At 41.3% G+C, this 13,805-nt stretch overlaps 1 protein-coding gene across 2 annotated transcripts in view; it reads right to left on the bottom strand.

The window, feature by feature from the left end:
* LOC311093378 (E3 ubiquitin-protein ligase TRIM39-like) overlaps nucleotides 1-10,884 on the bottom strand; it is a 60,754-nt gene extending 49,870 nt beyond the window's left edge. Inside the window, exons 1-3 of one of the 2 annotated variants that reach the window (XM_084130727.1) lie at nucleotides 10,771-10,880; nucleotides 7,373-7,476; nucleotides 7,175-7,255 (exon numbers count right to left, since the gene is read on the bottom strand). In XM_084130727.1, coding sequence (XP_083986853.1) covers nucleotides 7,175-7,244 — 70 coding nt within the window. In that variant the 5' untranslated portion in view covers nucleotides 7,245-7,255; nucleotides 7,373-7,476; nucleotides 10,771-10,880. Of the gene's footprint in view, nucleotides 1-7,174; nucleotides 7,256-7,372; nucleotides 7,477-10,770 lie in introns of both variants that reach the window. The other variant, XM_084130729.1, reaches the window with a different exon arrangement.
* Between the last annotated feature and the right edge of the window lie 2,921 nt (nucleotides 10,885-13,805).

The raw sequence follows: 13,805 nt of genomic DNA, 5'->3' as shown, positions 1-13,805 counted from the left end.
AAATTCCCACTGTGAACTGTTTCTGCCTTGGTCTGAGTATTAGGGAGATGCTGAAGAAGGTTTGTGGCAATTTGTCTCAATCTCAATTTATTTATATAGCACATTTAAAAACAACCATAGTTGACCAAAGTGCTTAACAAGGTCCAAAATCAAAGAGATAATATACACAAACAATACACAATATACAATACAAAATAATCAACATTAGAAAAAAGGTCAAGATATCAAAGCTCAACTTGAATTGAAAGCCACTGCATAATAATGGGTCTTAAGCAAGGACTTGAATGTTTCAATGGTCCAAGCTTTTCTTACAAGACTATTCCAGAGTTTTGGAGCAGCCACTGCAAAGGCTCGGTCATCTTTGTTTTTTAACCTGGATCTGGGTGTCACGAGTAAGGAGAGAGGACCCAAAAGCAGAAGGCAATTTGACAATTTTTAATGGTTGAGACACAGTTCAGGTAAAGAACACAGATGGCCGCTAGGCATGAAAATCCAACAGAAAGTCTCTCAGTATTAAATCCAACAGAAGATAATCTCAGCCAAAGGGAACAGAAAGTCTCTCAGCAGTAATGCAACAGAAATACACGGTCTGGACCGGCAACGGGAAAACCCCGGAGGTAGAGAGAGAGGCTGGGTCCGTTGAGAGCACGGGAACGCCAAACCGTGGACCACTCACGTAGCTGGAGGTTGGACAGAGCAGAGGCGAGATAACAATGCAGTTAGTCAGGAACACGCACCAGACAGGACAGGACAGGACAGGACAGGACAGGACAGGACAGGACAGGACAGGACAGGACAGGACAGGACAGGACAGGACAGGACAAGACAGGGGCTGGAAAAGCTGGCAAACAGGTACGTAACATTCGGCAATAATCTGACAAAGAACAAAGGAAAGGAAAGCCTAGAAATAGAGAGTCTAATCAGAGAAGGTGAGAATCAGGTGGGTAGAGAGAGTGTAGAGATGAGGTGATGAGGAACAGCTGAGGATGAATGGGATAATGAATGAGGATGTGTGTGCATGGAAGGATGAAATAATGAGTGTGACCAGAAGAGGGAGGAAGAGTGTAAGAGAAGGATACCAGGATCATGACACTGGGCACATTGAGGAGCATCTGATCGGAAGACCTCAGTGCTTTGACAGATGTGTGGACATGTAAAAGCTCCGATAAATATGAAGGCGACAACCCATTTAAGATTTTGTAAACAATTAATACAATTTTAAATTCAATCCTGAAACCAACAGGAAGCCAGTGAAGCGTGGCCAAAACCGGTGTAATACTGTCGCGCTTTTTGGTCCCGATTAAAAGTCGAGCTGCTGCGTTCTGGACTAACTGTAACCGACGGAGGGATGACTGATCCAAATCAACATACAAAGAGTTACAGTAGTCTAAACGGGACGTAATAAAAGCATGTATGACTCTTTCAAAGTCTTTGCGTAGCAGGTAGGGCTTGACCTTAGCCAAAAGTCTCAGCTGGAAGAAGCTAGTTTTAACAACAGAACAAATCTGTTTATCAAATTTAAAAGCACTGTCAAAAATCACACCCAAATTCTTGGTAAAAGGTTGAATATGGGAACCTAAAGTACCAAGAGCATCTACACAGGGACTAAAATGTACCGCACGACCAAACACAACAATTTCAGTCTTATTATCATTGAGACAGAGAAAAGTCTGATTCAACCAAATTTTGAAATCACTCAAGCAGTTCAATAAAGGCTGGACAGTGTCCTTCTCATTGTTTTTTTTTACAGGCAAATAGATTTGTACATCATCTGCAAAACAGTGGAAATAAATGTTATGTTTTTTTAAAAATGGACCCTAAGGGCAGCATATACAGAGAAAAGAGCATGGGTCCCAAAATGGAGCCTTGGGGGACCCCACAAGAAGGAGGGGCAGCAGAAGAAGAGCAATTCCCAAGGTGGACAGCAAAACTTCTATCTGACAAATGAGATTCAAACCATTTTAGGGCCATGCCCATAATACCAACTCTTTGTTTGAGTCGGGAAGAGGATAGAGTGGTTGACAGTGTCAAAGGCAGAAGTCAAATCTAAGAGCACTAAAACAGCAGATTTTCCTGAGTCAACCGCTAAGAGAAGGTTGTTATAGACTCTTAGAAGGGCAGTTTCAGTACTGTGGCGGGGTTTAAAACCAGACTGGAACTTTTCATAAATACTAAAATCATCTAAAAATGATTGAAGTTGATTCAAAACTACCTTCTCCAATACTTTAGATAAAAGGGAAGTTTAGAAATAGGTCTAAAATTATACAAAACTGAAGGATCCAGATTATTCTTTTTTAAGAGTGGTTGTACAACAGCATGTTTAAAAGCAGCTGGAACACACCCTAGGCTGAGAGATGCGTTAACCAAAGATAAAATACTGGACCCAACAGTGTTAAAAACATCTTTGAGTAGGCGGGGAGGGGTACTGTCCAAAAGGCAGTTTGCAGGACGAAGCTGCTTAACTATGTCAGAGAGAACATGTAATGTAACTGGCTCAAACTGCTGGAAGACAGCTGGGCATAAAGGAGGGACAGAGGGGTCACTGGTAAAAGCAGGGGATGAAAAACTCAGGCCAGCAATTTTATCTATGAAGTGTATCAGGAAGTTTTCACACAACAATGTGGATTGCACAGCACAGTCAGTTTCACAAGGGTTAACAAGAGAGTTAAACACTTTAAAAAGAACCTGAGGCCTCTGGGTGTTATTAGCAACCAGGTGAGATAAAAAATGAGTTTTAGCAGATTTATCTGCTCCCTGGTATTTATATAATGTATCCTTTAAAATTTGAAATGACACTTGAAGTTTGTCCTTTTTCCACTTTCTCTCAGCTGTTCTGCAGGCACGTCTGAGAGAGCGGATGGTCATTTAGCCAAGGTTCTGTTATCGCTTTAGTGCGTTTCTCCCTCAGTGGAGCAACAGAGTCAAGTATCTCCGTACAAGTAAAGTCAAAGAGGTTGGTGAGTTCCTCCACATTAAGATTACAAACTTCAAGTTTGAACAGCACTGAGTCTTTAAAGGCGGGCAGGTGGGCCTTGGAAATAACCCGTGAGCCAGGGAAAACAGGACGGAGCCAGCTGTTTTTTGTAACTTGATTGTAACTCTCTTGATTTGTAACTTGAATTAGCCCGTGATGCTGATATGCAGGCACTCCGCAGCATGTATTTTATAATGTCAGGTTCGCATCTTCTCTCTTTATTCCAGAGCATTTGATGTTTTGTATTTATTATCTTTGAACTGATTATGAAATTTGCATGATACATTTACCTGACATAATCAATTGTAAACACATGATTTTATTCTGACTGACTCTGAACTTGTTTTCCCAAGTAGATTAAACGGATTCGTATGTTACCGCAAGTTTTGTGTCAGATTAGTGATGACTAATATTTGGCATTAATTCAAGTGTACTTGGTTTGCAAAGACAAGAAGTGAATTTCTGTTAAGGGCAGCAAACATGCTGCTTGACCAACCTAAATCTGGTTGTGTCTTACCTCTGTTTTTTTATTTTATTATTTAATGTTACTTTAGAAAAGTGTATGTGGGAAATCACGGCATGGCCAATCCAAAGCTATTACAAGAGAAGTAAAGTTGGCTGACTTATCTGTAGTAGTGGCCATACCTCTACTGAAGTAAACGTTAGGTTAAATACAAGTGTATGCAATTCCATGGGGGCTTTACCAAAGTATCTTTGATTGTGTAAGCGTGCATGCGACTAAACTCAGGTATATAGCATTTACCTCTGTTCGGTGAGCTTGTGAACGTGAGACCCGCGTTTAAACAGAAGACGTGAGGACCTCTGAATGACATAGTTTCCTAATCTGAATGAGTAAAATATACTTAAAGAGTTAAAAAGAAAAATCAAACATTCGCTCACATTTAATGATGCTCAGATATCATTAAAACCTTTTTCATTTATGGAGTCAGATGAAATAACGAGTAAATACATATGAGAAAATGTAATCTTGTTTAATCTTGTTGTGTTGCGTAAAAGGAAAGACAGTAACGTGCAGAGACCTTCACCCATATTAGCGGAAACCCTCATTTGGACCAATAAACTTACAACCCTAATGTGAAGCTCATTACATGACCACTTACTGTACCAAATAAATAAATACACGAAGGAGCAATATTGATTTGAAACATTGATTTTAAATGATTTTGCTACTGTAGGGGAGTGCGGGGCACAACCTAACGCGGGGTTAAATGTAACACAGACCTTTTACATAGTTAGTCAGGGTCAAGCAGGTTGTGTTTCTGCTTATTTTCTCTCGCTGCCAGAAGACAGTCTCCCGCGGATTTGTGGAAAGTTTTGATAAGATTTCGTGAAGATACTGGACAAAGAGTGTTTTTACACCATGCAAGTATATTTTTTCATCATACGTTTTTTTCGGTTTCTGAGATGGGTGTGTACGTCACCAAATCTACCTTTAAATTACCTTAATCACTGTCTTGTTGGCTAAAACATAGCACCATTTTGAAACATATCAGAAACTCTTAGCAACTGTTAGCTAGGCTTAAAATATTTTTTACACAGCGGGGTTAGCACAGTGTTACAACTAAACCACCAAGTGTACAACGATAATGAAATGAAAACAAGGAGACACACAGCTTTTCAGGTTTGAGTATTTATTTCTATATTTATTTTGCCACATTAACTTTGTTGGACTTTCACAAACAGTGTTGGAATTTAAATGTCAAAGTATTTGTTTACTATGCATTGATCAATTGTTTTTTATTAAAAAGCCTGTTTTTCATGCAATAAACCCTTTAAAATGTGATTTTGAGCTCGTTTTTATTATTACTGTTATTATTAATAATAATAAATTTGCCCCTGAAGGAACCTTTGCAAAAATGAAAATTTACAGACTTTAGCGTGTGCACGAGAAAATTATTGCGTGTTCAACCGCCTCCAGGAGCGCAAGTTCATTCCCTAATTTACAAAATAGGTGCAAAATAGGAATGTATGGAGCGAATTATGTGCCATAATTATAACAAACAAATCCAGCATTTTGCAAACAAACTCAATCTACTTCGCAAAGGAAAACTCCACTCGCAAACAAACTCGATCCGCTTTGCAAAGGAAAACTCGACTCGCAAACAAACAGAAAGCAATGTGCAAGCACAAAGGTCAGTTTGAGTGAAAATGCAGTGGAGTTACAAATATGTATTGTGTTTTACAAATATAAATAAATGAGCCAAGATAATACTTCACAAATATATACAAACCATTCTTCAAATTGCATGTAACCTTTGAACAAATACCAAATCTAGTGCATACAAATGCATATCTGTCTGTTATGATTGTGTGACACTTCGCTTTTTATGAGATCTCTCGGCTCGATTTTCTCACAAATGCGTCCAGGCAGATTTTCTCACAAATGCGTCCAGGCAGATTTTCTCACAAATGCAGTTGAGCAACTTCCTCTTCTAAAACAGTAGATGGCGCTAAACTAGAGGCTAATTTAGCGCTAGTCTCCCAGGAGAAGCACTGATTTGAAACTTGCCTTTGCCTACAGCTGAGGAAAATGACCGGTGAACGGGTGTGTTTCTGTCTTATTTGATCTATAATTAACCTTTTTGAGGTTTTCTCTTGCAAAATGTTTATTGCCTATCTAGACAGAAATCCACATTAGCACTTAGTAGCACTTCATTCTCTCTAGAATCGGGGAATCTAAGCTGAAGGCTCTGCCATCTTGTTGCTTTTTGTCATTTTTTTCTGCATCGGACTCATGCAAAATTACTAAATTAGTGATTATGTCTACACTGAACAAATCTATTTCTTTCGTTCTCCATAAATGAATGAGAACATTTCATTTAATTGAGCGGCGGGTTTCATTTGTGTGTCTAAAATAATAATTTGGGCACGGCATACGTCACAGGCAAGTTAAGAAACAATTGTATATTGTTTGTTTTGTTCATTAATTATTTTATTACATTAACAGTAAAGCTGACTGAATTCCAACTAAATAAATAAATAAGTGGGACCCTCCTTTCAATTAAATGAAATGTTCTCATTCATTTATGGAGAACGAAAGAAATAGATTTGTTCAGTGTAGACAATCACTAATTTAGTAATTTCACATGAGTCCGATGCAGGAAAAAATGACAAAAAGCAACAAGATGGCAGAGCTTTCAGCTTAGATTCCCCGATTCTAGAGAGAATGAAGTGCTACTAAGTGCTAATGTGGATTTATGTCTAGATAGGCAAAAAACATTTTGCAAGAGAAAACCTCAAAAAGGTTAATTATAGATCAAATAAGACAGAAACACACCTGTTCACCGGTCATTTTCCTCAGCTGTAGGCAAAGGCAAGTTTCAAATCAGTGCTTCTCCTGGGAGACTAGCGCTAAATTAGCCTCTAGTTTAGCGCCATCTACTGTTTTAGAAGAGGAAGTTGCTCAACTGCATTTGTGAGAAAATCTGCCTGGACGCATTTGTGAGAAAATCGAGCCGAGAGATCTCATAAAAAGCGAAGTGTCACACAATCATAACAGACAGATATGCATTTGTATGCACTAGATTTGGTATTTGTTCAAAGGTTACATGCAATTTGAAGGATGGTTTGTATATATTTGTGAAGTATTATCTTGGCTCATTTATTTATATTTGTAAAACACAATACATATTTGTAACTCCACTGCATTTTCACTCAAACTGACCTTTGTGCTTGCACATTGCTTTCTGTTTGTTTGCGAGTCGAGTTTTCCTTTGCAAAGCGGATCGAGTTTGTTTGCGAGTGGAGTTTTCCTTTGTGAAGTAGATTGAGTTTGTTTGCAAAATGCTGGATTTGTTTGTTAAATTATGGCACATAATTCGCTCCATAGGAATGATACACGGTGTACAAAGTCAATTGCGCTGGGTGCAAGATAGGGCCCTTTAACTCAAAGTCAGAAATTGTAACCAGTGAGCACGCGATAGTCTGTATATTTATTTTTATTTTTGCACAGGTCCCTTCAGGGGCTCCGTAGTATGGTGTATGTTGCCTGTGTAAAAAAAAAAAGGATTAACTCAATTATTTTTTTAATAATTGAGCCAAAACTAAAATGTGTTAGGTTTTGCCCAGCGCTCCCCTACACTCCTGAACTGCACATATTAAATATTACATGAGAAGAGTGAAAGTTATTCATGCACTAATTCATTCTTCATGTTTTTTTTTATTTATTTACTCACTTACATGGAGGTGTATCAATACTCCATTTCCTGTTTTTTCTTGCTTTTGTTGATGTTGGTGAAGATTCTGCCATTGTTCTTTCCTCTTCGTTTTCAAGAAAAGAAATGTTATTGTATAATCAATGGACTGATAAGAAATATTTAAGCCTATTTGCTCCTAATGAGTTTGTATTAAGTCATTGAGTATTAAATGATATCTTACCTCGATATCTTTTACTTATTCATTATAATATAATTTCAAGTCAAATCATTTCAAACAGCACAGTTCATTCACTCTTGTAAACAGCTCTTCAATTTTATTAATCTCTGTAAGAAAGTGACATTCAAGTTATTTAAATAAGAAAGTTTTCAGAATTAAAAAAAAAATTGATCATGACCATTTAATCAATATTTATATTAAATTGGTTAAAATTAATGTAAGAATTGATAGTGAGGGAAACACAATCATTTGAAATTCAGTAAGAAACATCTCGGTTGAAGGAGTGAACGGAGACGTAGCCGTATGTTACGACTGATTACACTTAGGGAGCCTGTCATCTTCGAGTATTGTTAAAACGAGCTCCGCCCCGCAGCGCGGGTATAAATACAGAAGTGGACGCACGCACCAGTTCTTTCCCTGAGGAGCCGAGCAGAGCCCGGGGTCAGCGGTGGTCCAGCAATAGTGGCCACGGGACTATGTCTCCATTCCCTCCTTTAGGGAACGAGGGTTACATACGTAAACGAGACGTAGTCGTACGTTATGACTGATTGGGATCCCTATTAAAACGCCACTAGTTGCTGCCACCCTCCAGTGCCTAGACAAAAGCCTCCTGATCCTCCCGCATATTGAGGCGGAAATAGGACAGGGCTTAGGCCAGGAAAGTCATTGCTGTTCCACAAGACCACTGGGAAAGCATTACCTTATTTTTGGAAGGCATACGCTGCGGAAGCCACATCCTGCCCGTAGGGAGGTAACGTGGAGGATAACACATATGGACTGAGCAAATAGCGGGCAGTACAACATATGGAATGTCACTGAGGTGGCTCCAGCCGATAACAGGGGGGAGACGCAACCGGTCAGTGACGGCAGAAAAGGCTCTGCCAAGGGAAGACAGGGGCTCGCCAGAGGGAGCCGTACTGTGGAAATACACATATGGGATCACCATAGGGATCGCAACAGATGGACCCAGCCTAGCACAAGTTCCAGTGCATATGAGTGGTAGGCCTAGCATCAACGCCTAGGAAGGAGCTACAGTCTCTCTTTGGAGGAGCTCACTGCCCAGGTGGACACAGTGCATCTTGGGAAAAACACACCAAGGTGATGCCAACCACTATTGTAGTGGGCCAACTTTTGCATGGAATCAGCCTTCCCTTCTGCTGGTTTCAGTAACAGACAAGAGCTGGATGAGGTTGAGAGGCTTTCATTCTGTTCTGTTAATAACCGCAAGGCGGAAGGAACAGAGAAAGCCAGGGCTGGGTCTGCCTCCTCTGGGGCAGCACTTGCAGGCTCACCGTCTTAAGGGAGAGGTAGGAACCTTGGGCATGTATCCAGGCCGGGGTCTCCGAATTTGTGAGAATAGGCCGGCCGGAATTCCAGGCACAATTCGTTGACCGAAAATGAGTGCAGGCAAACATGACAACTGTTTCTTCAAAAACAGGATTTTTATCTCAGCTGCCTGCAGTGACTCAAGGGGAGGTCTCTGAGTGCAGTAGCACCAGAGATAAGTCCCAAGAAGGTATAGAGGGGGCGCAAGACGGATCTCCTTGCTCCCCTCAGAAACCTGACGATCAAGTCGTACTTCCTTATTAGAAGTAGAGAAGTAGTGCCTTCTGGGCAGCAGAGAACTGTTGGACAAAGTTCTCCACTGCGTCGCCGAATAGCCCAACCTGTGAAATGGGGGAGTCCAGGAATCTAACCTTGTCTGCATCCCTCGTATCCGCCAGGTTGAGCCAGAGATGGTGCTCCTGGACCACTAAGGTGGACATCGCCAGATCGATCGCACAAGCTGCAACCTTCATGCCACGGAGGGCGAGGTCGGTTGCATCACGGTCTTGGCTACCCTTGGGCATATCCATGAGTGCTTGGGCCTGGTGGACCTGAAGCAGTGCCATGGGATGCAAAGAAAAATCGCCTTGCCCACAGGCTTTGTAAGCCTTTCCCGTAAGGACGGACGAGAACTTACAGGCCTTAGAGGGGAGACGAGGATCCCCCTTCCATGAGGTAGCGGTCGCTGGACACAGTGGCATCTCGACAGACTGTTCCAGCCTCGTAACCCTTCGCCGCTCCTCCATCAAGGGTAGTGAGGGGGGAGGAACTACTAAGGCGGTTTCTGGCAGAGAAAGGTGCCGTCCACGACCTAGAAAGCTCCTCAATGCACTTCAGGGAAGAAAGGTACTGGGGCGGCAGGCTGAGAACCAGCCCGGCCCGCCCCGAGAAACCAATCATCCAACCGAGACCGTCACTAGAGCGGGGCATGGGATAACACCGAGATGACCATGTTCCCACAGTGAGAACATGAGTCTTCTGCAAGAGCTGCTTCAGCGTGCTGTAAGCCCAAACACGTGATGCATCTATCCTGACCATCAGAGGGGGAGAGAGCCCTACCGCACCCAGAAACACATGGATGAAATGGCATCTTAAAAAAAAGACGCAAACACACCCGTGTTGCTCTTTCAGGAAATGGGACCCATCACCAGTGCTGGAGCACACAGGGGAACAACCGCGGCAACATTTTTCAGTGAAGCACTCACTATTTCCGCCCTCAACCAACCGTCAACAAACACTCTTTAAAAATGCAGTTAAAATAGCAGTTGAGAGATTCCGTAGCTCGCGATCACCGCTGCACTCACTGTAACACACCAGCACTGGGAGAGTCTTCCAGAAGAACACCGACACACTTGCTCGTTGTACAAAACAACACTCTTGGAAGACCCCGGCTCCGAAGTGAAAGACAACTGGTGCGTGCATCCACTTCCGTATTTATACCCTCGCTGCGGGGCGGAGTGTGTGATGCAATTCACGCACGCCAATGTGCATTGGCTCGTTTTAACAATACTCGAAGATGACAGGCTCAGTAAGCGTGATCCCAATCAGTCGTAACGTACGACTATGTCAAACGTGAGCGGCTGAAAGGGAACTTATAGAACAATCTGAACTTTGACCTCCTGTTTAGATTAACAAAAGTACAAAGTACAAGTGATATGTTTTCCAACAACAAATATATATATCTTTATATAAAAATAGATAGATCTCTCCTCAAAATACATTATATAGTCAATTGTAGTTTTAATCTAGTTTATTATAAAAGTGATTTTCATCTGCAGTTTAGCAGATTTGTGTTCAGTCTGTCTGCAGACATTTACTTCCTGTTTCTTTAGTCTTTCTGTCATGTGACAAAATGACAGAAACGCAAAACTTTGCTTTACAACCAATCAAATGACATACTTTTAATACAATTTTGATACCATTTCAGTGCAGTAAACGACTAAAATAGTTGAGTATTTGATATGCTTAAACCTGGTTCTGTTCAACTTATTCCAGTTTGACATAAACCTACTAAACCAGATCACTTCCATTAGAAACCTGTTGAGCACAATCTCTCTTATATTTCTATCTCTTACCTGTGAGGATCAGATGTGTCCATAAGAATGGATCAATAAATATTCTGTTGTTTAAAGAGGTTGATTGTTTCAGGCGTCCAGTCACTTGATCAAGTTAGTTTCACTTTCTCTGAATCTCTCTCTGAACTACAGTGATGTCAGAGCTCCTCCTGTATTCACACATTAACATTTGTCCCTGTATTCGGTGAATCATGACTGATGTTTCTCTCAGATTAATCTCAGCGTCATTGTCAGGATGATTCGTCTATTCTTCTATCGGGAGAAAATAGTTTGACGTACTTGAACTGTTGGTATAAAGAAGCTCAAACTAAAACACCTGTAATGAATAATATAATTTTCAATAAAACAATATTTTTCAAAGTTATAAATGAAACAAAGATTATTGGAGAACTTTTTACAAGAAAATACTATTACAGTCTTTCCACTTCAAAATGGCATGTTTAAGTGTGTTTAGTAGTTGTTGATTTTTTTTTTCAGAGTTTCTACACCATCAAGTTTCCATTTCTTGAGCTGAAGGGTCTCATTTTCCACTCTTCACTTCTCCATCTCCACTTTCATCATGTCTTTCTCCAGTAACACAGATTGGAGATCTGGATCTCTCTCTTTCGAGCAGGAACAGTTGTTATGTTTTTCAGAGATGTCTGCGGCGCTAAAGACTGGTTTGGTTTCTCTGCAAGAGATGCAACTTATTTCAAATAAAACTTGCTTCATAAATTTGTGTAGATTACTCCATACACCAAGTGCAACCAGCTTTTTACTTTTGCTATATTAATAGCCTACTATTTTAAGAGGCCATGTTACCTTCATAACTGGTGTCAGATGAACTCACATTTGATGTGGAAGAAAAACTTGCGTCCTCTTCGACTTCAACTTGTTTTCTTTCATTATACAGCTGTATTTATATATGCAGCAATGCTGTATGTCTACTATTGAAATTACAATTAAAACGATGCAAAATTAGAAGGCCTTTAGTGCAAAACAACGTAAAGGAACAAAAAACAGTAATATAAATATAAAATAGATGGCGTTAAAGAATAGAATACATTTACAAGTAAGAATAAATAAAAGTATTTATATTAATAAAATATTATATTGTAACAGACAGACACACACACAGCAGTCTGAAGTTTCCCTTATAAGATGAGCAGCTTCTCATTGTTTGACAGAGACTCTGATGTATATGATTCATTTTTGTGAAAGAACTTTTCCAGAGTTTGTGAATATCTTATGCATTCTGTCAGAAAGGACAGCTCTGTCTCAGTTTTGTTCTGATCCCAGTGTGAACACAACCTCTCTTTTCTGAGGTGTCCATGTTTCAGGTGTCTAGAGTAAGTTTTTCTCCACCGAGTCTGTTTCTGCCAACAAGTCCTCCACCTCCAAGTTTGTGACTACCTTCAAATACAACACATAAGAGCGTTCCCTAAATTGGCACCCCTACCGGCAGCTGGAGATTTGGAGAAATGTAACATAAACTTTCCCCTCAAGGCATTGTGTTTTTTTTTTATCTACCTGCTACCAGGATAACTATAATGTATGGCGGAATAGCACTTGGGAGCACTTCGACTCGGCGCAGTAAAAAGTCACGCCTGAAAAATCCTATTCCCCTCTCCCTCTCACTTTTGTCATTAGAACCAACGTGACTTTTTACTGCGCCGAATTGAAGTGCTCCCAAGTGCTATTCCGCCATACATTATAGATATCCTTTTTACCCGCTTAGAAAAGCACCACGTTTTATTTTGTGTCACCATACTTGGTCATGTAACTACTCGTGTAACTGTATTTAAATAGGGAAAACGTGGAGGTGTTTGGTCGCTTCTAACTTCATCTCTGTTTGGTCCCTAATGAATGAACTGGGCTAAGCTAAGTGCTATCAAAGTGTCGCCGCGTGCCAGAGCAATTGAGTGCATGCACTGAGACGAGAGAGGTATGTATCAAACTAATAACATAGTTTAATATGAAAAAACGGTGGAGTGTTTCTTTAATAGCTAAACTAAATCATAATAGACCAGAATGTCGGGACCTTAGAACGATATTCATCACATAAAGAGTATGAAGGCCACCGCAGGAGGGGACCTGGTTCATACATAGGTCTGGGTTAGACTAGCCAGAGTCCTAAATAGAGAGAACTCGTGCCTGCAAGGCGGGAACCTCTAGGTTATAGAATCTTGCAAATGTGAACGGAGCGGACCAGCCAGCCGCCGCACAAATGTCTTCGGGGCACGAAAGACCCAGAGAGGTGTAGGCCAGAGAGATGGCATCCACTATCCATCTTGATAGTGTTAGTTTCGTGACCGGTAGCCCTTTGGTGCGGCCCCCGAAACAGATAAAGAGCTATTCAGACTGTCTGAAAGAGGCAGAACGCTCCAGATAAATTCTCAGGGCTCTGACAGGGCAGAGCGTGAGAGCATCGCTATCTTCTTCCAATATGGGAAGAGCTGATAGGGAAATAACCTGGGCTCTGAACAGAGTTGAGAGCACCATTGGTACATATCCGTGTCTTGGTTTAAGGACGACTTTGGAGTCATTGGGCCCGAACTCAAGACAGGAAGCGCTCGTGGAGAGTGCTTGCAAGTCCCCAACTCTTTTAACTGACGCTAGTGTTAACAGCAGAGCAGTTTTAAGAGAGAGGGATCTTAGATCAGCCAACTGAAGTGGCTCGAAGGGAGGTCCCTAAAGAGCTCGTAGAACCAGGGAAATGTCCCAGGCCGGCACCGAAGGTGGTCGAGGTGGGTTAAGTCTCCTGGCTCCTTTAAGGAAGCAAACGATGAGGTCGCTTTTACCCAAGGAAGAGCCAGCCACCGGCAAGTGAAAAGCTGCAATAGCTGCCACATACACTTTGAGCGTGTAGGGGGAGCGCCCCGCATCCAACAGCTCTTGGAGAAATGTAAGCACCATTGGTACTTCACAACTATGCGGGTCGAGGTTCCGAGCTAGACACCAGCTGGAGAACACTGACCATTTGTAGTGGTAGAGGCGCCTAGTGGACGGAGCTCTAGCCTCCAATATGGTATACAGGACACCTTCTGGGAGGTCCT

The sequence above is a fragment of the Abramis brama genome, assembly GCF_963993115.1.
Source record: "Abramis brama genome assembly, chromosome: 12".
NCBI lineage: Eukaryota > Metazoa > Chordata > Actinopteri > Cypriniformes > Leuciscidae > Abramis > Abramis brama.
This window is presented reverse-complemented; position numbering and strand designations above follow the sequence as displayed.